Source organism: Mobula hypostoma, chromosome 9 (genome assembly GCF_963921235.1).
Source record: "Mobula hypostoma chromosome 9, sMobHyp1.1, whole genome shotgun sequence".
In the NCBI taxonomy this organism is placed as follows: Eukaryota; Metazoa; Chordata; class Chondrichthyes; order Myliobatiformes; family Myliobatidae; genus Mobula; species Mobula hypostoma.
This window is the reverse complement of record NC_086105.1, coordinates 44807683-44832045: the sequence shown is the minus strand read 5'-3', so window position 1 is coordinate 44832045 and position 24363 is coordinate 44807683. Positions and strand designations below refer to the sequence as shown.

Sequence of the window (24363 nt, the reverse complement as noted above, 5' to 3'; positions counted from 1 at the left end):
AAATCGTCCAGCGTTTTGTGTGTGTTGCATTGGCTTAATCTGAAAGTTTTGTAAATCCAAGGCAAGTATCTGAAAAGGACAACGAGGCAACAATGAAAATACCTAATTCAAACATTCATAAATCAAGGAACACCGGTAAAAATTATAAATATAATTTGGCTACACATAGATCATTTGTGTGGAGTAAGTTCACCAGACACTTACTGAGTTACTGTGCCGGTGGGTGGTGGCGGTGGGGGGAGGAAAGATTGCCTAACTTCATTTTGGTTCCAAAGTGATGAGCATTTTAGGTAAAATAGCTTCAGCTGCAGGAGGCATTTTGACATCTTAGGAGAAAATTCACATCAATGTATTTAGAACTGGGCAAAAAGCTATTTCCATGGATGGTGCTTCTGGAATGAAAACATTAACTGCTTTAAAAGAAAATCAGTAAAATAAAACATTTTGAAATCTGGAACCAAAGTAGAAACATACAGCTATTTGTTCTTAAAACTCTGAGAAGATTTGTATGGTGTTCTTGAGGAACAGCCTAATCCAATGTAGGCCAATTTCAGCACTTATGCGGGTGCACAAGCAGAATTTGTGCAGTGAAATTCTCAACCTCACTAGTAAAAGGAACAGTTCATACCCACAAAATCCTGCAGCTTCCCTGGTGCTGTGCTATATAAAGCAGGGGTCCCCAACCTTTCTCGCACTGCGGACCGGTTTCATATTGACAATATTCTTGCGGACTGACCAACCAGTGGGCGGGGGGGGGGTTGCCAACGGACAAGAGTAGCAGTCAAATACTAAATGACCCCGAAGACTACAATGACCATGAAGCCTTGCGCGGGCACCGTGCACATGCTTTTTGGCGATTCTGTTCGGGAGGGGGTGGGTTAATCACGAATGCAATATAGATGATAATTAGCTAATACACTCAATTTCGTTTCTAAAAGGGTTTATCTAACGAATTTAATATTAAACACAGCGCATATTTTCCTCACATGAATATAGTGATAAGTCAATTATCAGGGGAGGACAGGGGAGCTTGAAGTAAATGTTGAACGAACTTCCAGTAGAAGTGGTAGAGGCAGGTTCGATATTATCATTTAAAGAAAAATTGGATAGGTACAAAATTGGATAGGACAGAAAAGGAATGGACGGTTATGGGCTGAGTGCAGGTCAGTGGGACTAGGTGAGAGTAGCGTTCAGCACAGACTAGAAGGGCAGAGATGGCCTGTTTCCATGCTGTAATTGTTATATGGTTATATAAGTCAATAGCATCATAACATTTTAAGTATCGTTTGGATATTAAACACGCAGCATGTATTTTCCCCGTATAAACATATAAAATTATTGCAACACACCAATATCGCTGAATCAGTGGGAGCCCTGGGCTTGTTTCCCTGCAACAACACGGTCCCATCGAGAGGTGACGGGAGACAGCGATACTCGAAGGGGGTTCCTTATATCCAGTCTATTCCGCAATTTAGTTTTCGTTGCATTCATTGCAGAGATGTTGGAAATGGAAGCAACGTTTTCAGTGCTTTTGTGGCTATCTCAGGATATTTAGCCTTGACTTTGATCCAGAATGCTGGCAGAGATGTTATGTCAAACATACTTTTCAGCCCGCCGTCACTTGCAAGCTCGGGGAGCTGATCTTCTTCCCACGCTGAAATGGATGACGCGCGGGTAATGACCTCGCATGCGTAATGGTTCAACAGTGGGTGTGACAGGGAATGAGGAAAGGTGCAGCTGACTCCTCTCGCCAAATCATATCGTTTCCTCGCGGCCCAGTAGCGCATGCTCCGCGGCCCGGTGGTTGTGGAACGCTGATGTAAAGGGCCTACATTCATCATTCCTTGTCCCGAATCAGGTCAATCGCCTCTTATTTCATGAGATACGTCATGTGTGCCTTGTCTGCTTTGCATATTGGGCTACTTCCAGCCAGTCCTAAGACCCTTCCAAACAGCCACTGATCTCTCTCGCATCCCAAAGTTTGCCACTGACAGCTCCAAACCCCAATTCCACAGACAAAGAGAGACGCCATCTACTTTTCCTTCCGCATTAGAACACAGAACATAGAATAGTACAGCACAGTACAGGCCCTTCGGCCCACATTGTTGTGCCAACCCTCAAACCCTGCCTCCCATATAACCCCCCACCTTAAATTCCTCCAAATACCTGTCCAGTAGTCTCTTAAACTTCATGAGTGTATCTGCCTCCACCACTGACTCAGGCAGTGCATTCCGCACACCAACCAGTCTCTGAGTAAAAAACCTTCCTCTAATATCCCCCTTGAACTTCCCACCCCTTTCCTTAAAGCCATGTCCCCTTGTATTGAGCAGTGGTGCCCTGGGGAAGAGGCACTGGCTATCCACTCTATCTATTCCTCTTAATACCTTGTATACCTCTATCAGGTCTCCTCTCATCATCCTTCTCTCCAAAGAGTAAAGCCCTAGCTCCCTTAATCTCTGATCATAATCCGTACTCTCTAAACCAGGCAGCATCCTGGTAGATCTCCTCTGTACTCTTTCCAATGCTTCCACATCCTTCCTATAGTGAGGAGACCAGAACTGGACACAGTACTGCAAGTGTGGCCTAACCAGAGTTTTACAGAGCTGCATCACTACCTCGTGACTCTTAAACTCTATCCCTCAACTTATGAAAGCTAACACCCCATAAGCTTTCTTAACTACCCTATCTACCTGTGAGGCAACTTTCAGGGATCTGTGAACATGTACCCCCAGATCCCTCTGCTCCTCCACTCTACCAAGTATTCTGCCATTTACTTTGTACTCTGCCTTGGAGTTTGTCCTTCCAAAGTGTACCACCTCACACTTCTCCGGATTGAACGCCATCTGCCACTTCTCAGCCCACTTCTGCAACCTATCAATGTCTCTCTGCAATCTTCAACAATCCTCTACACTATCTACAACACCACCAACCTTTGTGTCATCTGCAAACTTGCCAACCCACCCTTCTACCCCCACATCCAGGACGTTAATAAAAATCACGAAAAGTAGAGGTCCCAGACCGATCCTTGTGGGACACCACTAGTCACAACCCTCCAATCCGAATGTACTCCCTCCACCACGACCCTCTGCTTTCTGCAAGCAAGCCAATTCTGAATCCACCTGGCCAAACTTCCCTCGATCCCATGCCTTCTGACTTTCTGAATAAGCCTACCGTGTGGAACCTTGTCAAATGCCTTACTAAAATCCATATAGATCACATCCACTGCACTACCCTCATCTATATGCCTGGTCACCTCCTCAAAGAACTCTATCAGGCTTGTTAGACATGATCTGCCCTTCACAAAGCAATGCTGATTGTCCCTGATCAGACCATGATTCTCTAAATGCCCATAGATCCTATCTCTAAGAATCTTTTCCAGCAGCTTTCCCACCACAGGTGTAAGGCTCACTGGTCTATAACTACCCAGCCTATTCCTACTAACTTTTTTGAACAAGGAGACAACATTCGCCTCCCTCCAGTCCTCCAGTACCATTCCCATAGACAACGAGGACATAAAGATCCTAGCCAGAGGCTCAGCAATCTCTTCCCTCGCCTCGTGGAGCAGCCTGGGGAATATTCCGTCAGGTCCCAGGGACTTATCCGTCCTAATGTATTTTAATAACTCCAACACCTCCTCTCCCTTAATATCAACATGCTCCAGAACATCAACCTCACTCATATTGCCCCCACCGTCATCAAGTTCCCTCTCATTGGTGAATATCGAAGAGAAGTATTCACTTCCACAGCCTCCAGGCACATCTTCCCACCTTTATCTCTAATCGGTCCTACCTTCACTCCTGTCATCCTTCTGTTCTTCACATAATTGAAGAATGCCTTGGGGTTTTCCTTTACCCTACTTGCCAAGGCCTTCTCATGCCCCCTTCTTGCTCTTCTTAGCCCCTTCCTAAGCTCCTTTCTTGTGTAATGCTCAGCGATATTGGCTCGTATTTATCTAGGGGAAACCCCGTCCGCTGCCCACCTTGTCTCCTGGTTATGTTGGTTGCTGTACAACTGCCACCTGACTCAGCTAGAGACTTTCTCAGTGTTTAACATAACAAAGAAGCCATTTTAATTTTAACATAACAAAGAAGCCATTTTAATTACCATACACAGTAACATAAAAGAAGAAACTCCTTACACTTGCTACCCTATATTCCTCAATAGACCCATCTGATCCTTGCTTCCTAAACCTCATGTATGCTGCCTTCTTCCACCTGACTAGATTTTCCACCTCACTTGTCACCCCTGGTTCCTTCACCCTACCATTCTTTATCTTCTTCACCAAGACAAATTCATCCTTAACATCCTGCAAGAGATCTCTAAACATCGACCACATGTCCATAGTACATTTCCCTGCAAAAACATCATTCCAATTCACACCAGCAAGTTCTAGCCTTATAGCCTCATAATTTGCCCTTCTCCAATTAAATATTTTCCTGTCCTCTCTGATTCTATCCTTTTCCATGATAATGCTGAAGGCCAGGGAGTGGTGGCCACTGTCCTCCAGATGCTCACCCACTGAGAGATCTGTGACCTGACCTGGTTTGTTATCTAATACTAGATCTATTATGGCATTCCCCCTAGTCAGCCTGTCAAAATACTGTGCCAGGAATCCGTCCGGGACACACTTAACAAACTCTGCCCCGTCCAAACCCTTGGAACTAATCAGGTGCCAATAAATACTAGGGAAGTTAAAGTCACCCATGATAACAATCCTCACATATCAAAGTTGCTGCGTTCACCAGCAACTTTGATGTGTGTTGCTTGAATTTCCAGCATCTGCAGATTTCCTCATGTTTGCATGATAACAACCCTGTTATTTTTGCAACTTTCCAAAATCTGCCTCCCAATCTGCTCCTCAATATCAATATCAGTATCCTATAGGCCCCCTGCTGCTACCAGGGGGCCTATAGGATACTCCCAATAGAGTAACTGCTCCCTTTCCGTTCCTGACTTCCACCCATACTGACTCAAAAGAGGATCCTGCTACATTACCCACCCTTTCTGTAGCTGTAATGGTATCCCTGACCAGTAATGCCACCCCTCCTCCCCTTTTCCCGCCCTCTCTATCCCTTTTAAAGCACTGAAATCCAGGAATATTGAGAATCCATTCCTGCCCTGGTGCCAGCCAAGTCTCTGTAATGGCCACTACATCATAATTCCATGTATGTATCCAAACTCTCAGTTCTTCACCTTTGTTCCTGATGCTTCTTGCATTGAAGTACACGCACTTTAGCCCTTCTACCTTACTACCTTTACACCCTTTATTCTGCTTCTCTTTCCTCAAAGCCTCTCTATATGTTAGATCTGGCTTTACTCCATGCACTTCTTTCACTGCTCTATCGCTCCGGGTCCCATCCCCCTTTCAAATTAGTTTAAACCCTCGCGAACCATGCTAGCAAACCTACCTGCAAGGATATTGCTCCCCCTCGAGTTCAGGTGCAACCCATCCAATCTGTCCAGGTCCCACCTTCCCCAGAAAAGATCCCAATGATCCAAAAATCTAAAACCCTGCCCCCTGCACCAACTCCTCAGCCACGATTACAGGAGCAATCAGAGTCAGCACAGGTGTTTGCATGGCAAGGTCGCTCAAAGTGAAGGCTTTCATCGATTGCACTCAAATACTTTGTGCTTTCCCTCACAACCTCCAACCAGGAGCACCTACAGCAGGGTTAATCCTAGAGGTTTCCCAGGGACCCCATACAAAGGACATGAACACCAACCTGCCCAGTTCCTCACAGCCCCTCTCGTCACTGTCTTGCCCATCCCCTCAGAAGATGGAATGAGTTATCTGTACCTTTAAGAGTTGGCGGCAAAGATCGTGTCTGCGGGACTGTTGATAAATGTGAGAACGTGCAACACATCATTAGGGCAACTCCACACTGAAACTAATTAACATCAGCTTCAATATGGTATTGCAGAGATAACGGACAATGCTTTTACTGGTGAACTTCACAACCAGATCTTTATGTGACTTTGCAGAAAAAAAAAGGTTCTGTCTCTTTCAACACCAAAGAGGTGGCGATCTCAGGGAAACTTGCAGTGAATCAGTCAGCAGGGGTAATAGCAGGAAGGATGCCATCATTTCTCAAATCCCTGGGACCACATTGATTTCAGTTTGGTTTCCAAGATGCTAAGGTCCAGTGAACTTGACCCATTGCATCCACTCAGGACATGAGGCTGAGATTAGTGATTCCAGGTGAGAGGCAGCAAGAAAACCATTGAACAGTGAGAATATAATCAAGTAAAAGTAAGTCATTAGTTGGTGTGAGGTTTGAATTGTACTGAATATCTGACTGAGACACCAAAAAAATGCAAGTTCATCCATTTCAACAGTAATCCACTATATTTAGAGCAAAAACCAGAAAGCACAGATTTAAGGCAAAAAAACATGTTTTTGAGCAATATCAAATCAAGTTCAATACTAACTTTCACAAAACAAACTGGAAATAATGCTGGGACTATTGAAATTGCCCCTTTTGATAAACCAGATCGGTACAGCATGCAAGAAGGCCAAACACATTTTGTTTAACAAATACAAATGTTTGCTTAATAAGAACCATGCAAAATCCAAATGAATCCCTTAGATTGTGGCTATTGACACTTACCAGTATGAATAAAATGCCTCTTGGCCTTATTAACAGGGTCATTTCCTTCTTCTGGTGTAAAGAATAAATGTAGAGCTTTCACCTAGGTGCAGATATAAAGGACCAGAAAGTAATTCAATAAACAATTACTACAGCAATAGCATTTCAAATCATCTCAGGTGCTTCTCAGAAATGTAATATGACATTAATCAAAAAGAAAGACATCAAGATGGATAACTAAACACTTGGAAAAGACTAAAATTAAAGGAAGACTAAGGAATTGGAAAGTATCGGAGAGGCAGAAAGATTCATGGAAGGAATTCCAAGCTGTGGGCCTCAAGAGTTGAAAGGATCTGTGCAGCAATAAAATTGGCTGTACTTGAGAAATCCAGAGACAGCAACCCAGGAGGAATTGAAAAATGAAGCAAGGAATCTTAAAATGGAATCCAATCAGCAAACACAGTGCTGACTGATGTACAGAATTTGGTGTAGTTAAGGCAGCAGACCTTAGGTGAGTTACCACTTTAAATGTTTGGCTTTTAAGCTTAAAAAGGATGATGCCCAATATGGCTGTAAGTATTTTTTTAGTAAAAGTAATGTTCAGGTGAACAACAGTATGTGAGGTAACGTTATAGTGACTCAACTAAACCAAGTGTTTTCCAAAACTGTGTATAGTGGTCTTGTTAACTAACACTTGTACAAGAAACCTGATTGCAAGTTCAACCCAGATGCATTTTCCAATGATCAATTATCCACTGAGCAGAAAACAAAATCACTGTTATAACATAACCAGAATTAAACTCTGCTCCACACATAACAATGGGAATTAAGCAGGAAAAACAAGTCGACCTGTTGCCTTAAAAGTCAATAAAATAAACTTCAAAGACTGCATTGTTAAAACAACAGGTCAAGGTCCACATAATCATTTTAGATGGAGTTTTTAAAAATTCAGTCCTCATACAAGGAGAACATTTGTTGTCCTTCCTAGTGTTCTGATCTAAAACTGAACCAATGTTCCCAGGAAAATTCTCTCATTCCTATTTCCATTTCCTCTGATGGCCACTGCCTTCCATATTTGCCTCTGTCATTAGAATGAATCAACATCTCAGGAATTGAAAAAAAGCACTGAATAAATGGAAACTTTCTTTAACTTCTACGTCAACTACAAAATTGGGCACCACAGTCAGTGTAGCTGCCTCACAGCTCCAGAGATCTGGGTGTGGTTCTCAACCATGTGAAGTTTGCACATTCTCCTTGTGACCATGTGGATTTCCCCTGGGTGCTCTGGTTTCCCTCCACAATCCAACCACTTGCTTGACATTAGTGTAAAGGGTTTCTTCTTTTATGTTACTGAGTATGCTAATCAAAATGGCTTCTTTGTTATGTTAACTGCGATGTAAAGAGTTCTCTCTCTCTCTGCTTGTTTGAGTTATATCATTGATAAGAGAGAGAATGAACCAATTGGGATAGATGCTATTCTTTCTTGTGTGTCTGTAAGCTATTGTGTTGCATGGGCTTTGGGGCAGAAGGCGCGATGGGGACAGAGAGAGGAGACGCGATGCTGTAAGCTGGCCAACGGGATGCACCCCGAGCGGGAGTCCAAGGCCCAGGGTCTTCGGCGAGGAGAGGAGACGAAGACAGACTCGTGTGGAGCGTCTGGTCGACCACCGTGGTTGGTCCCAGGCGGCAGGTCAAGGAGGTCGGAGGGGATCAAATAGTGAAAAGAGGACCCCGTTACTAGAGCTCCAACTGTTGTGCACAAAATGGTTGAACTTTGATAAATTTGGCGCCTTTTACTTTCCTTTTATATTTTATCTCTATTAATTACATAGTTCCAGTAATATCTATAAAGTGTAATCATTTAACCGCATATGATGTATTGTCTGTTATTTGGCGGGGTGTGATACATCACAAAGCATCCACACAAACTTGATTACCCAGTTTGGTGGGGCCGAAGGCTGCCTCTCCCTAGACAAAAGCGAGTTGAGCGAGCCTGAGGCTTACCAGGGGGCTACATCAGGTTTACAGGCTTACGTAAAATTATGCCCAATACAGGTGGCAGGTGGAAGGATCAATGGGTACTAAATAATCCTTGAGAGAAAAGCTTAAAAGGAATTAAGTTTGATAAATGGGAAAACTCAGCGAGCCAGCATAGACTCAAAAGGCCAAACAGCCTTCTGCATAATAAGGAAACATGAACATTTATAATTTGGTGTGTGTTACAAGGAAACCAACAATTTGTCAACACTAAATACATTTGCTTCAATGTTACCCAGTGATTAAGTGGTGGAAGAATCAAGTACTCATGAAATAAATGATGGCATCTCTATTAAAGAAATCCTAGATTTGTGATTCTGAGCTTTACTGTTTGTGTCAAAACTCCGTCACTCAATTTCAATCTCCACATAAAATAACAAGATTATTCAAAGCCAGCGGGTAATAGTAAGAACCACTGCCCAGGCGAAAAATATGTGTCTTAAGTGCTCAAATGCTCCAAACCAATTTATAATCAGCACAAACTCAGCAGGTCACACAGCATCTACGGTAATGAATAAACAGCCGACATTTCCGGCTGAGACCCTGCATCAGGTCCTGACAAAGGGTCTCTGCCCAAAATATCAACTGTTTATTTATTTCCTTAGATGTTGCCTGACCTGCTGAGTTCCTCCAGCATTTTGTGTGTTTTGCCTTGGATTTCCAGCATCTGCAGACTTCCTTGTGTTTATAAATAGCACAGGCTTCCTCTCATCCCTCTGTTTCTGTGCCTGGAAACATTACCCTCCACTTCATGAATCTCAAGTATCAACTTACCTGCCTTTTAAATGGACCATGTACAATTCTACCCTGTAAATTTTTGGCTTTAAAAATCTTCATGCTCTGAATGTTGTGTAACAATTCTGTAAAGACACAGATTGGTTGCAACTTCAGAAGCCTGAACAGGCTACTCATTGGCACCAATCACAAATTGCCCAAAATCAGGTTAAAGTTTAACCACAAGAGATTCTGATGATGCTGGAAATCCAGAGTAACGTGCACAAAATGCTGGAGGAACTCAGCAGGTCAGGCAGCATCTCTATGGAGAAGAATAAAGAATCAATCTTTTGGGTCAAGACCCTTCATCTCGGCCTGATTTATTCCCCTTCATAGATGTTGCCTGACCTGTTGAGTTCCTCCAGCATTTTGTATCTTAATATTTAGCCCCAGTTTCAGGCCAGCTTTTGTTGCTATGAAATGGCATTGGTAACAGCCTGAAGTTCTCAAGTCTCAGTCCTTTGAAAGATTACCCAGCACGCCTGTACACCTGAAAGTCTTAAAGTGCTCACGTTGTAAGAAGTCTTACCAAGTTCTGCTTGAGGAGAGCTAAACCGATCTGATCTGTTTGAACGTTCTGTCCCAGGCCAAACCTCTGAGGCCCGTAGTAGTTCACAAATCCTTTCTCCTGCAGCAGAAAGAATTTACTCCCCATTTAAAAGGAATACATTACTGTCAGTACTAATGAGAAATTATTAATAGGAATGAGGCAAAATAAAAATTATCCATGTAATAACTTGTCATTAAGATAAATGAACATGACATTCTTATCACTAAACAGCTGTAACCAAGAACCAGTTAGTCCTGACGAAGGGTCTCGGCCTGAAACGTCGACTGTACCTCTTCCTAGAGATGCTGCCTGGCCTGCTGCGTTCACCAGCAACTTTGATGTGTGTGACCAAGCATTTAAAGTCTGTATCTCAACTAGAATAGAGGAACTAAATTAGCTTATATTAAATTAACTTTTTTTAAAAATATAAATTGCCCATGTCCACGATAAAGGATAATAAGCAATGCCATATTCAGTGTAGATAGGGCACTTAGTAAGGTTTGGTAGAACAGTATCTCATCATCTATTGATTCCAGACTATCCTTTCCAGCCCGTCTCATGGAGATAATAAAGGGATGGGCACCTTCAAGCATTGCTAAAACACCAGACCCAAACAGTGTATCGCAGGTTCAGACCAGTCAAGAGATAAAACAGCACAGGCTCTGCATTAAAATTGTTCGTATGCTGCCTGACCACAGGCCTTATGCAAGAAGACTGAAATGCTGCCAATGCAGTCCTACTGCTGAACTCAGCGAGATTCAGCGAATCAGGAACAACTTCTTCGACTCTACCATCTGATTCCTAAATGGACACTTCCTCATTTTTATTATTTCTGTTTTTGCACTACTTTTAATTTAACCAGTTTGATACACACACACACACACACACACACACATATATATGTGCTTAGCTATTCATAATAACAGAAATTTTGATCGGGGTGCCCAAACCTTATACACATACAGTGGCAGGCAAAGGTTTGGGCACCCTGGTCAAAATTTCTGTTACTATGAATAGCTAAGCGAGTAAAAGATGACCTGATTTCCAAAAGGCATAAAGTTAAAGATGACACATTTCTTTAATACTTTAAGCAAGATTACTTTTTTATTTCCATCTTTTACAGTTTCAAAATAACAAAAAAGGAAAAGGGCCCGAAGCAAAAGTTTGGGCACTCTGCATGGTCAGTACTTAGTAACACCCCCTTTGGCAAGTATCACAGCTTGTAAACGCCTTCTGTAGCCAGTAAAGAGTCTTTTAATTCTTGTTTGGGGGTTTTTCGCCCATTCTTCTTTGCAAAGCGCTTCTAGTTCTGTGAGATTCTTGGGCTGTCTTGCATGCACTGCTCTTTTGAGGTCTATCCACAGATTTTCAATGATCTGGTCAGGGGATTGTGAGGGCCATGGCAAAACCTTCAGCTTGCACCTCTTGAGGTAGCCCATTGTGGATGTTGAGGTGTGAACAGGATCATTATCTTGTTGTAGAAGCCATCCTCTTTTCATCTTCAGCTTTTTTTTTACAGACGGTGTGATGTTTGCTTCCAGAATTTGCTGGTATTTAACTGAATTCATTCTTCCTTCTACCAGTGAAATGTTCCCCGTGCCACTGGCTGCAACACAAGCCCAAAGCATGATCGATCCACCCCCGTGCTTAACGGTTGGAGAGATGTTCTTTTCATGAAATTCTGCACCCTTTTTTCTCCAAACATGTCTTTGCTCATTGCGGCCAAAAAGTTCTATTTTAACTTCATCAGTCCACAGGACTTGTTTCCAAAATGCATCAGGCTTGTTTAGATGTTCCTTTGCAAACTTCTGACGCTGAATTTTGTGGTGAGGACGCAGGAAAGGTTTTCTTCTGATGACTCTACCATGAAGGTCATATTTGTGCAGGTGTCGCTGCACAGTCGAACAATGCACCACCACTCCAGAGCCTGCTAAATCTTCCTGAAGGTCTTTTGCAGTCAAACAGGGGTTTTGATTTGCCTTACTAGCAATCCTATGAGCAGTTCTCTCTGAAAGTTTTCTTGGTCTTCCAGACTTCACCGTTCCTGCTAACTGCCATTTCTTAATTACATTACGAACTGAGAAAATGGCTACCTGAGAACGCTTTACTATCTTCATATAGCCTTCTCCTGCTTTGTGGGCATCATTTATTTTAATTTTCAGAGTGTTAGGCAGCTGCTTAGAGGAGCCCATGGCTGCTGATTGTTGGGACAAGGTTTGAGGAGTCAGGGTATTTATAAATTTGCATCACCTGGCCTTTCCTAACGATGACTGTGAACAAGCCATAGCCCTAACAAGCTAATTAAGGTCTGAGACCTTGGTAAAAGTTATCTGAGAGCTCAAATCTCTTGGGGTGCCCAAACTTTTGCATGGTGCTCCTTTCCTTTTTTTCACTCTAAAATTGTACAAAACAAAAATAATACACTAACCTTGCTTAAAATGTTGAAAAGAATGTTTCATCTTTAACTTTATGACTTTTGGAGATCAGTTCATCTTCTACTAACTTAACTATTCACAGTAACAGAAATTTTGACCAGGGATGCCCAAACATTTGCATGCCACTATATATATATATATATATATATATATATATACACACACACACATGCACTTACTGTAATTGATTTACTTATTTATATTTTTTCCATATGATCACATATTTCATTGTATTGCTGCCACTAAGTTAACAAATTTAATGACATATGCCTGTGATATTAAACCTGATTCTGATTCTGCTGGAAAAATGGATAGGCAAACAATCTAAAGTTAAGAACAGGCTAATCAACCTGACATTGACAGTGCTAGTTTGTTGAAAAGGAATGGTGAAGGATGGTGTAAATCAGGATTAAGTTACTGGTCCATCAAGGGCAGTCAGCATGCATTTGTTAAAGGGAGGTCAGGGTCTGACTAACAATTTTATTGATGAGCTAACAAGAAATGTCAATGAGGATGGCGCCAGCAAACAACAATTCCTCAGGAGACACCTTCCAGATACATAACCTCATTAATTATTTCAATTTTTCTATGTGTCCTGCTTGTTCTTTTTGCCTTAATTCTGGTTCGGAGACTGTTGGAGCCTATGACGTGCAGCTTGGAGTTCGATTGAGTGATCTGGCGCTCTGCTGTCCCCGGAGAAGACCGCGAGCGCTGGGTGCCTCATGCAGAAGACCAGAGACTGGGTGTAGGGCCACGATCAACACCATATCAAAGTGTCAAGGAAGACTGAAGCATCAAGGTGAATGCGGAGGAGGTCGGCAGTTGTTCTCCACGGAGGCCATAGGTCAGCAGCATTCGGAAAGTCATGGGTCGGCAGCGCAGCTGTTGTTCTTCAGAAAGGACTGAGCTCAAGTGGCCGTTCTCCTCAGTTCTGGCTGGCAGATGTCTCAAAATTCTGAGATTCATGTGATTATTGATATATTGAAATACTGCTCTCCTTCAGTTTTCTGTGTTTTTCTTGTTGCCGTTGGCGGGTTGGGGTTCAGGTGGGTGATTTCTGGGGATTTTTGTGCGAGGGAGGGGTGGGGGTTTGAAGTTTGCAAGTTTTGTTTCTTTTTCTTTTTTGTGCGGGGGGGTGATGTCTTTTAACGACCCCGCCCCCCCATGGCTTTTCTGTATTTCATGGCTATCTGGAGAAGACTAATATCAGAGTTGTACATGCATACTTTGACAATAAAAAGAACCTTTGTACCCATAGATCCTGGCAAGATGTTTGTTGATTAATCTCGCAAACATGAGGAAATCTGCAGATGCTAGAATTTCAAGCAACACACATAAAAGTTGCTAGTGAATGCAGCAGGCCAGGCAGCATCTCTAGGAAGAGGTACAGTCGACTTTCAGGCCGAGACCCTTCGTCAGGACTAATTGAAAGAAGAGCTAGTAAGAGATTTGAAAGCGGGAGGGGGAGGGGGAGATCTGAAATGATAGGAGAAGACAGGAGGGGGAGGGATGGAGCCAAGAGCTGGACAGTTGATTGGCAAAAGGGATATGAGAGGATCATGGGACAGGAGGCCGAGGGAGAAAGAAAAGGGGGGGGGACCCAGAGGATGGGCAAGGGGTATGATGAGAGGGACAGAGGGAGAAAAAGGAGAGAGAGAAAAAGAATATGTGTATATAAATAAATAACGGATGGGGTACGAGGGGGAGGTGGGGCATTACTGGAAGTTTGAGAAGTCAATGTTCATGCCATCAGGTTGGAAGCTACCCAGACGGAGTATAAGGGCCCCAGTCAGTCCTTTCAGGTGAGGCGACACTTCACCTGTGAGACGGCCGGGGTGATATACTGGACCGGTGCTCCTGATGCGGCTTTCTATATATTGGCGAGACCCGACGCAGACTGGGAGATCGTTTCGCTGAACACCTACACTCTGTCTGCCAGAGAAAGCAGGATCTCCCAGTGGCCACACATTTTAATTCCACATCCCATTCCCATTCTGATATGTCTATCACGGCCTCCTCTACTGTAAAGATGAAGCCATACTCAGGTTGGAGGAACAACACCTTATATTCCGTCTGGGTAGCCTCCAACCTGATGAACATTGACTTCTCAAACTTCCGCTAACGCCCCACCTCCCCCTCGTACCCCATCCGTTGTTTATTTATATATACACATTCTTTTTCTCTCACTCCTTTTTCTCCCTCTGTCCCTCTCATCATACCCCTTGCCCATTCTCTGGGTTTTCCCCCCTCCCCCTTTTCTTTCTCCCTCGGCCTCCTGTCCTATGATCCTCTCATATCCCTTTTGCCAATCAACTGTCCAGCTCTTGGCTCCATCCCTCCCCCTCCTGTCTTCTCCTATCATTTCGGATCTCCCCCCCCCCCAACTCCCAAATCTCTCACTAGCTCTTCTTTCAGTTAGTCCTGACGAAGGGTCTTGGCCCGAAACGTCGACTGTACCTCTTCCTAAAGATGCTGCCTGGCCTGCTGCGTTCACCAGCAACTTTTATGTGTGTTGAGTAGTCTACCTTGTAGGATTTTATCAGCGAAAAATCCCTTCGGACACAAAGGAAAGGAAGAGAGTTGATATAAAGACTCATTCAGTGGTAGAAATCGAAGGGTAATTTGGCACCTGAATGTGTTGCCCCCAGCACACCCTCAGGTGTATTGTTAACACAAATGATGGATTTCACTGTATTTTTTGTACATGCGACCAATAAACTTGAATCTTGTTAAGAATTCTTGTGACAGAGCTGCCGTGCTCGGGGCTTTTACACAGCTCAGTGCAGGGGTCCTTGCATTTGTGGTATAATGTGATGCGGATTTAAATAACTAAGACATTTGCTGATGTTAATTAATTGGTAGCATTGTTCTAGATTAGAGGAAGATGTCGGTGGACTGATTGGATGGGCATCAGGGTGCCAAATGAGTTCAATCCAGACAATGCTTTGGGAAGGGTAAATAAGACAAGGAAATATACAACAAACAGGAGAATACTAACATTTGTAAAGGACCAAAGACACCTTGGACTGCACATGTGCAAATCTGTGAAAACAACAGGAGAGGTAAATAAGATGGTTAAAAAGCACAGGGACACTTGATCTTTCTTGGCTGTGTTACAACACAGGAGCAGGGAGGTTACACCTGAACTTTAGCTAAGCCACAGTCCAAGCATTAGATAGAGCGTGGTCACTACGCTACAGGAAGGACACAAGATCAATGGAGAGTGAAGAAGAAATCTGCAAGTGTTGTTGGGCTGTAAGATTGTTGTCAAGAGGAGCAACACCAAGATTGGGGGTTATTCTTTGCAGCGAGGGAGAATGAGAGGAAATTTAACTAACCTTTGTAAACATATCAGGTGGTTCTAGAGGATAAACACTGAGGATCCATTTCCCTCAGTAGAGATTTCAGTAATTAGTGGAAATTAGACTAAAATCAATCGGGATACCAATTACCGCTGAGATGAGGATTATCTCAGTGAGTAATGGGAATATGAAATTCAGTGCCTGGTTAGTGGAGACAGAGACCCTCACATTTTTTGAAGAAGTACCTGGGTGATCGCTTGAAGAGCCATTATCTGCAAAGCTATGAAACAGCAGCTGACCAGCTGATTTAACTTTGACAGAATGGTGGGCATGGACAGGATGGGCCAAATAGCCTCCCTCTGCACTTAAACTTCAACAATTCTATGTGTTATATCAATTAGCAAGTCAGATTCACCACTATCAGTCAACCGAGCCCACCCAAGGTCAAAGGGCAGAAAATTAAACACTTATCAAACATTAAGTTTACACACATTTCCAAGTTGAGTCAATATGCCAATCTCTCCATTCTCTTCTCTGTGTTTACCCTTAGTGCAATAAAGGCTACAACTTTCAAAGGGACTTTACCTTGATATTCTCAATGGCATCAAACACCCTTTCAGTCAGACTTGCTTCAGGATCATCTTCCAGGCACTTGCTGACATTTCTTAAGATGATACTAAAATGGTTTCCTTTCAGTTGTCCAATTTGCAAGTGCTGGGTTGCAGGGCGCAGGTTATATATTTTCAAATCTTTGTTTTGGATCGATGACTGAATTGCTTTTAACCTTGACAAGAAACAAAAATTGGCGTGTATGACTAAAGAGGATCAGGCTACAAGTGAGAACATTCATCTTTATTTTCTACACAAAGAATTGGAAAACTTTTTGTGTAGAAAATAAAGTAACAAAAGTTCAACTACTGGCTTCTGGTGGGGTTTCCTCATTTCCTTGCCCAAAGCTAAATGTCCACAAACAAATGTAGCAGTCTACCATGAAGAAGAGAACAAAGATACAGAGACAAAGTAACTTTCACAGTTTTATTTGTGTGACCTCAGGAGCTAGGTTACGGCACTGCACAAGTATTAAACTGAAAATTTCTATCCATTGAGTCAGAAGCTTTATGGGAATGTCTCATTCCAGGAATTTGAACAAGTAATCCAGACTAACACACGTAAAATGCTGGAGGAACTCAGTAGGCCACGCAGCATCTAGGAAAAGTGTACAGTCAACGTTTCAGCCCTCCAGCATTTTGGGTGTGTTGCTCAGATTTCCAGCATCTGCAGATTTTCTCTTGTTTGTGAAATAATCCAGACTATAGGAATGAGGAGTACTGCAATAAAATGTGGTCAACAATACTCTTGCCTCAAATGAGCCATTAAACCACATAACCTGGTCAATTATCCCACTGTCGATCATAGAACCTGCTTGGCCGCAGTTCAATGGGCTGTAAATCCTCTAGAGTTTTGTAAAACGAGGAAAAATTTGGCTTTGTACACTTCAGTGCACAAAAGGCAACATATGACACAGAATGCACCTTCAAAGTTACAGACATTTATTTTAATACCAGTAACTCAAACTGCAGGGAAATGAGGGAACCAGGATGTGTACTCGGATGGCAAGTGTTGTTCCTTTTTTATAACAGATACTTCTCAGTTCATCAGGTGCAATTTGCAATAACACATGAACAGCTGCACAGAGTATGAGTTATTCTAGTTTTAAATTTACTGCTTCTCTTATGAATCAACCTACCCTCCGGGTACAGAGGGGTAGGTCCGGCCTCCCCTACAACTGTCCAATTTTAAATTTAAAGTTTAAAATACAAGATAACAACAGTATCAAATTCCTATCTCTCTAAGTTATTATTTCACGGTATCTCAAGCCATATGTTAATTAAATGGGAGAATTACATATGGGTGTGTTTGTTGCAGGAAGCTCTGAGTATGAGTGTATAATGACTGATGAAATTCCAAATCTGATTTCAACCAGATGCAACATTTCAGCACCAATTTGATTTGACATTGAGTAACTTACCAAAATGCCTTACACAATGAATAACCCAATTAATTCCCAGTGACAGCCTGATCCAAATTCCATACAACAGAGACCAAATGCAATTAAGATTTCTTCGACTGCTCGCTGTACGTTTTCTTCAATACTGACATTACCACAGATTCAAAAATAGCAGGCAAAACTTTGCTTTTGACTACTGGAAATACCTAACAGGTCAGGCTGCACCTCAGCAAGGAGATAAAAGGTTAACATTTCAGGTCATTCGCCTTCCATCAGAACTGGGAGAAGTTGGAAGTTGGACTAATTTCAAAGCCGCAGATTAGGAAGAGAGACACAGAGAAAGGGGGGGGCGGGATGTCTGTGAGATAGAGATAGAGCAGGAGGGTGTAAATAACACTAATGATGGTGACAGCAGTTCAGCAAGGGTAATAAAGGCTTGTTAATCACTGGTGTTGTTCCTGGAAGACAGACACAAGGAAGAGATACAAAGAGAATATGCTGAAAAATTTAAACACTGCAGATACAGTACTAGAGATAAGAAATACAATTAAGAATACAGGCATCATTTGGAAATTACAAGTACAGTTAATATTGCAAGTGAATGGCCTTTCTTCAGAAATGGCCAGACGGACACAGTCTAGAAGGGTTAGTTATCTGAAAGAATTGACTTCTTTGTTCAGTCCGTAAGGTGCCAATCTGAAAAATAACACACTGTTCCTTGAATTTAGTACAGCTTTCACTGGAAGACCGTGGGAGGCCAAAGAGTGAGAGAGCAGACTGGACAACACACAACACACAGCAAGACAGGCAGCATCTACGGAAAAGAGCACAGTCAATGTTTCGGGCCAAGACCATTCACCAGGACTGGAGGAAAAAAGGCTGAGGAGTGGATTTAAAACGTGGGGGGGGGGGGGGAGAGTAACACAAGTTGATAGGTGAAACCTGAAGGGGGAGGGATGAAATAAAGAGCTGGGAAGTTGATTGGTGAAAGAGATACAAGGATGGAGAAGGGTGGAGTCTGAAAGGAGAGGACAGAAGGCCATGGGATTAAGAAAAGGGGGGAAGAGCACCAGAGGGAGGTGATGGGCGGGCAAGGAGATGAGGTGAGAGAGGGAAAGGGGGTGGGAAATGGTGAAGGGGGGGGCATTACCAGAAGTTTGAGAAATTGATGTTCATGCCATCAGGTTGGAGGCTACCCAGATGGAATATAAGGTCTTGTTCTTCCAACCTGAGTAAGGCCTCATTGCGACAATGGAAGAGGCCATGGATTGACATAACAGAATAGGAATGGGAAGTGGAATTAAAATGGGTGGCCACTAGGAGATTCGGCTTTTTCTGGTGGACAGAGTGTAGGTGCTCAGCAAAACAGTCTCCCAGTCTACATTGGGTCTCACTGATATACAGGAGGCCACACTAGGAGCACCAGACACAGTATATGACCCCAACAGACTCACAAGTGAAGTGTCACCTCACCTGGAAGGACTGCTTGGGGCCCTGAATGGTAGCGAGGGAGGAGGCATGGGACAAGCGTAGCACTTTTTCCACTTGCAAGGATAAGTGCCAGGAGGGAGATCAGTGGGGAGGGACGAATGGACAAGGGAGTTGCATAGGGAGCGATCCCTGAGGAAAGCAGAAAGTGAGGGGAGGAGGGAAAGATGTGCTTGGTGGTGGGATCCCACTGGAGATGGCGGAAGTTGCGGAGAATTACGTGCTGGACACAAAGGTTGGTGGGGTGGTAGGTGAGGACAAGAGGAACCCTATCCCTGGTAGGATGGCGGAAGGATGTGGGTGAAAGCAGACGTGCATGAAATGGAAGAAATGCAGTTAAGAGCAGCGTTGCAGGTGGAGGAAGTGAAGCCCCTTTCTTTGAAAATGAGAATGGAATGGAGGATAAAGTATCAGGGGCATTGCAGGGGACTGTACAGTGGTTTTCTGCAAAGCAACCACTTGATCTCCATTTAGTTTCTCCTCTGTAGAGGTGACTATAAACTGCAATAAACAAATCACTTCACATGTGCAGTAAGTTTTTAGTCAGTTAATTTTCTACCACTTGCATTCTGACCAGCCTTGGTCTTTCACCTGTTTACACTGCTGCAAAAAAACTCAAAGAACAGCATTTCATATTCTGAATGGATTAACTGATCCCTCAGGGCAACATTCAATTAAGCAGTTTAAGAGATCCAGCCTATTCCGGATTTCATCAGAACGCACCAGTTCGGCTGATCTTCAATAATTCAGTCACGCCAGCCTAGCAGAACTCAGTTGCTTGAAAAACTTACTTTCTCAGCAGTCTCTTGGCCACCCCTCTGAGTAATTCCTTCATTACCTCAATGTTTTTTTCTCTATTTTTTTCAAACAATTACCAAGTCTCAGATTGAATATATTTATGCTATTTACATCAATTACATATTGCGGCAGCAAGTTTTACATTTCACAGTGCATCCAGGCAGAAATTTCCCCAAGTTCATAACTGGATTTAAACAAGACTTCCGTTTACTCCATTACTCCTTTGTTCTACAGTAGCTATTCTTTAAATGGTTCAGATTGCACTTGGTTTAGAATTTTCTTTGTTGAACATCTGCCATACTGCGGGTATGCCCAGCAATGCCAGTCCCTGTGCAATGCCAATTCTGTGTCAGTGCTGTCAATTTATACATTGATGATTCAGCGTCACAAACAAGAGACTATTTCTCGTCACAAGCAAGAGAAAATCTGCAGATGCTGGAAATCCAATCAACACACGCAAAATGCTGGAGGAAGCCGGCAGGCCAGGCAGCATCTACGGTAAAGAGTATTGTCGACATTTCGGGCCGAATCCCTTCAGCAGGATTACTGCACTGTGGTCTCTTCCAAGGATGCCTACCCTGAAGAAGTTTAAATCTTCCCTTCAATGGGAGTTCAGTGAAACCCTCTCTCACTGCTCCCCCTGTGATTCCTGCAGTCCTGCCAAAGGGTCTTGGCCCGAAACATCGAGAATACTCTTTTCCATAGATGTTGCCCAGCCAGCTGAGTTTCTCCACCATTTTGAGTGCGTTGCTTGGATTTCCAGCATGTGCAGATTTTCTCTTGTTTCTGAGTGGAAAGTATCCTGACTGGTTGCATCGAAGTTCAAAGATTCAAAGTAAATTTATTATCAAAGTACATATACGTCACCATATACAACCCTGAGATTCATTTGCTTGTGGATATACTCAACAAATCCATAATGGAATAATAACCGTAATAAAATCCATGAAAGACCACACCAACTTGGGTATTCAATCAGGGTGCAAAAGACAACCAACTGTGAAAATTCAAAAAGAAAGAAATAATAATCATAAATAAATAAGCAATAAAGATTAAGAGCATGAGATGACGAGTCCTTGAAAGTGAATACATAGGTTGTGGGAACATTTCAATGATGGGGCAAGTGAAGTTACCCCTTTTGGTTCAAGGGCCTGATGGTTGAGGGGTAATAACTGTTCCAGAACCAGGTGGTGTGAGTCCTGAGGCTCCTGTACCACTTTCCTGATTTCAGCAGCGAGAAGAGAGCATGTCCTGGGTGGTGGGGGTCCTGGTGATAAATGCTGCTTTCCTGGGATAACATTTCTCACAGATATGCTCAATGGTGGGGAGGGCTTTACCCATGACAGAATGGGACATTATCCACTACTTTTTGTAGGATTTTCTGTTCAGGGGCATTGGTTTTCACACAGGCTGTGGTGCAGCCAGTCGCTATACTCTCCACCACGTATCTATAGGAGTTTGTCGAAGTTTTATGCGGAATCTTTGGAAACCCTGAAGGAAGTAGAGGTGCTGCTCTGCTTTCTTCATAATTGCACTTACACGCTGGGCCCAGGACAGATCCCCCAAGACAATAACACCTCGGAATTCAAAGTTGCTGGCCCTCTCCATCTCTGATCCTCCAATGAGGAGTGGCTCATGGACCTCAGCTTTCCTCCTCCTGAAGTCAATAATCAGCTCCTTGGACTTGCCAACATTGAATAAGAGGCTGCTGTTATGGCAGCAGTCAGCCAGATTTTCAACCGCCTTCCTGTATGCCAATTTGTCACTGCCTACGACATTGGTGTCATCAGCAAACTTGAATATGGCATTGGAGATGTGCTTAGCCACACATCCATAAATGTGAGGCAAGTAGAGCAGGTAGCTAAATACACATTGCCTTGTGGTGCACCTATGTTGATGGAGATCGTGGAAAGGTGTTGTACCGATCCAGAATGATTGGGGTCCGCAGGTGAGGAAATCCAATGATCCAATTGCACAAGGAGGTATTGAGGCCAAGATCTTGAAGCCCACTGATTGGTTTTGAGGCGAAGATGGTATTGAATACTGAGCTAGTTTGTTAAAGAGCAGTCTTGATGTAAGCATCTTTGCTGTCCAGATGTTCCAGGGTTGAGTAGAGAGCCAATGAAATGGCATCTGCTGTGGACCTGTTGCTCCAGTAGACAAATTGGAGCAGATCAAAGTCATTTCTTAGGCAGACTTCTCATGGCCTGGTTTGGAAAGTCCCATGCACAGGAATGGAAAAGCCTACAAAAAGTGGTGTCTACAGCCCAGTCCTTACAGGAAAAGCCCTCCTCGCCATTGAACACATCTACAAGGAGTGCTGCCACAAGAAAGCAGCATCCATCATCAAGGACCACCACCATCCAGGCCATAATCACTTCTTGCTCCTGTGATAGGGAATGAGGTATTGGATCCTTGGGTCCCACATCATCAGTTATTACCCCTCAACCAACAGGCTTCTGAAGCAGCAGGGGCTATAAAGCAACACACTGACCGCTACACTAATATACCGCCACAAAATAGGACAGAATCTCAGCCTATTCCTAAAATCATTAACCTCTGTAGATATGTGGGGAGAAGTGGTGGTCACTAAAAATATGCCCACTAATAATAGCAAACTTGTAGACTACAATTGGCTAATAAATGTATGTAACAATGGCTAATTACAAGAATCAAAGGGATGTTTGCTTGTGACGGAATAATGACTAGACCCAAAGGTCTCGTCTCTGGTTAGTCAAAAAATAAAAGTTATACACTTCATGTTTAGTCAAGGAAATGTTCACCTATGAAGTGTACAATTAGAATTCAGTGATATGAGTCATGTGTAATGATGCTCGGTAATATAATAGTCAACACAGAATTTCTATTTTAAGTCTTCCTGGACCTCTGCACTTGAATACTTTACATATGTTTGAATAAACCAGTGAGCAAGGAAAGCTGAGTATTGACTCATTGTTGCAGTTCTGTAGAGCGGTTAGCTCTCACAACTCTAATAAGTACAAGACTATTCATTCCTTTGAACTTATGCTGGCTCCCAGAGCAATCCTATCCTCTCATTTATTTTCTTGTAGCCTATTCTCTTCCATATGCTCATTAATTAGACCAGAGATTATCCTACAACCCTAATGACATTACAATAGCCAATAAGCCTACAACCAGTCTGTCTCTGGGATGTGGAAGGGTTGAGGGGGCAGGTCGTCCATACAGTCACGCAGAGAACTTGCAAACTTCGAACAGACTCCAAAGGTTGGGATTACATCCTGGAGCCGCAAGGCAGCAGTGTAACCTGCCATGCCACGGCACTCCCCACCAAAAGAAGGAAAAACGTGCCCCCCCCCGCCCCAACGTAACTACTACTGGATACGATCTGCAACTGCTTGCTGGTTCAAGGAGATTTGGCTGCAGATGTTGGCAGATTTTGAAGAGCACAGGGAGATTTAGCAATACTAAATCAGTCTGGAAAATCAGTCTGGAAGCCCCTTGTCATATTCAGCAGAGTGGATCTCCCAATAATGGAGCACAATGGAAAATTACCACTCACCTGGCAAGAATGCAAACTCAAGCCCTGCCAGCATCGATACAGCAGGAGTTAGGAGGCTACGTCTAAAGACCACTTGGCCAAATCAAGATCAACTCACACTCCAGCAGGCACAATCCCAGCTCCCAGCAGAGTTCCCTTCTCATCTTTCCCCATGGTTAAAAGCAGCCATGTCCGCATGAACGGAACAGCAGACCTGGCTGAGGGACAGTAGAGAGCACAGAGTTCTTCAAGAATATGTGAATGGAGAAGGCACAGATGGGGAGGGATCTGTATATAGTACAATATTTTAAAGCGCGGACTTTGACCAAGCTGGAGCAGATGTCTGTTGGAGGATGAGCTGCTTGAGGACAAGCAGAAATGATTTGAATCATCTAGATTACTGAGTGCCACACCACCAGGTTGAGGAACAGTTACTGCCCTACAAATATCAGGCTCCTGAACTGGCGTGGATATCATCACTCACTCCATCGCAGAACTGGCCCTACAACCTATAGACTCACATTCAGTTCTTCAACTCAGTATTATATATTTACCTTTCTTTTTATTTGGACAATTTTCCTTTTTAATGCATTGGCTAACAGTCTTTGTTATTTATAATCATAATTTCTATTGTATGACTTTATTTTCCTGTAAATGCCTGCAAGAAAACAAATCTCAAAGTAGTATAGAGAAACATATATTTACTTTGATAATAAATTTACTTCGAAGCTTTGAACTGAGAGGTTAAGCCATTGACGGCACCCTGTTCTGGTCTCTACAGTCTTGGCCCAGCCTCATCCTCTGTTTGTGGCAACAAAAGATGGGCATTCATTCCAACAGCTACAGTTTGACAGAGAAACTTTG

General features: G+C 43.2%; 1 protein-coding gene across 2 annotated transcripts in view; it reads right to left on the bottom strand.

Annotated features, from left to right (window-relative positions):
- Positions 1 to 24363, bottom strand: part of pus7l (pseudouridine synthase 7 like) — a 56672-nt gene that overhangs the window by 13718 nt on the left and 18591 nt on the right. For both annotated transcript variants that reach the window (XM_063058207.1, XM_063058208.1), the window contains 3 exons: positions 16271 to 16469; positions 9928 to 10026; positions 6609 to 6690 (listed from right to left, as the gene is read on the bottom strand). In XM_063058207.1, the coding sequence (XP_062914277.1) occupies positions 6609 to 6690; positions 9928 to 10026; positions 16271 to 16469 (380 nt within the window). The remainder of the gene's footprint in view (positions 1 to 6608; positions 6691 to 9927; positions 10027 to 16270; positions 16470 to 24363) is intronic.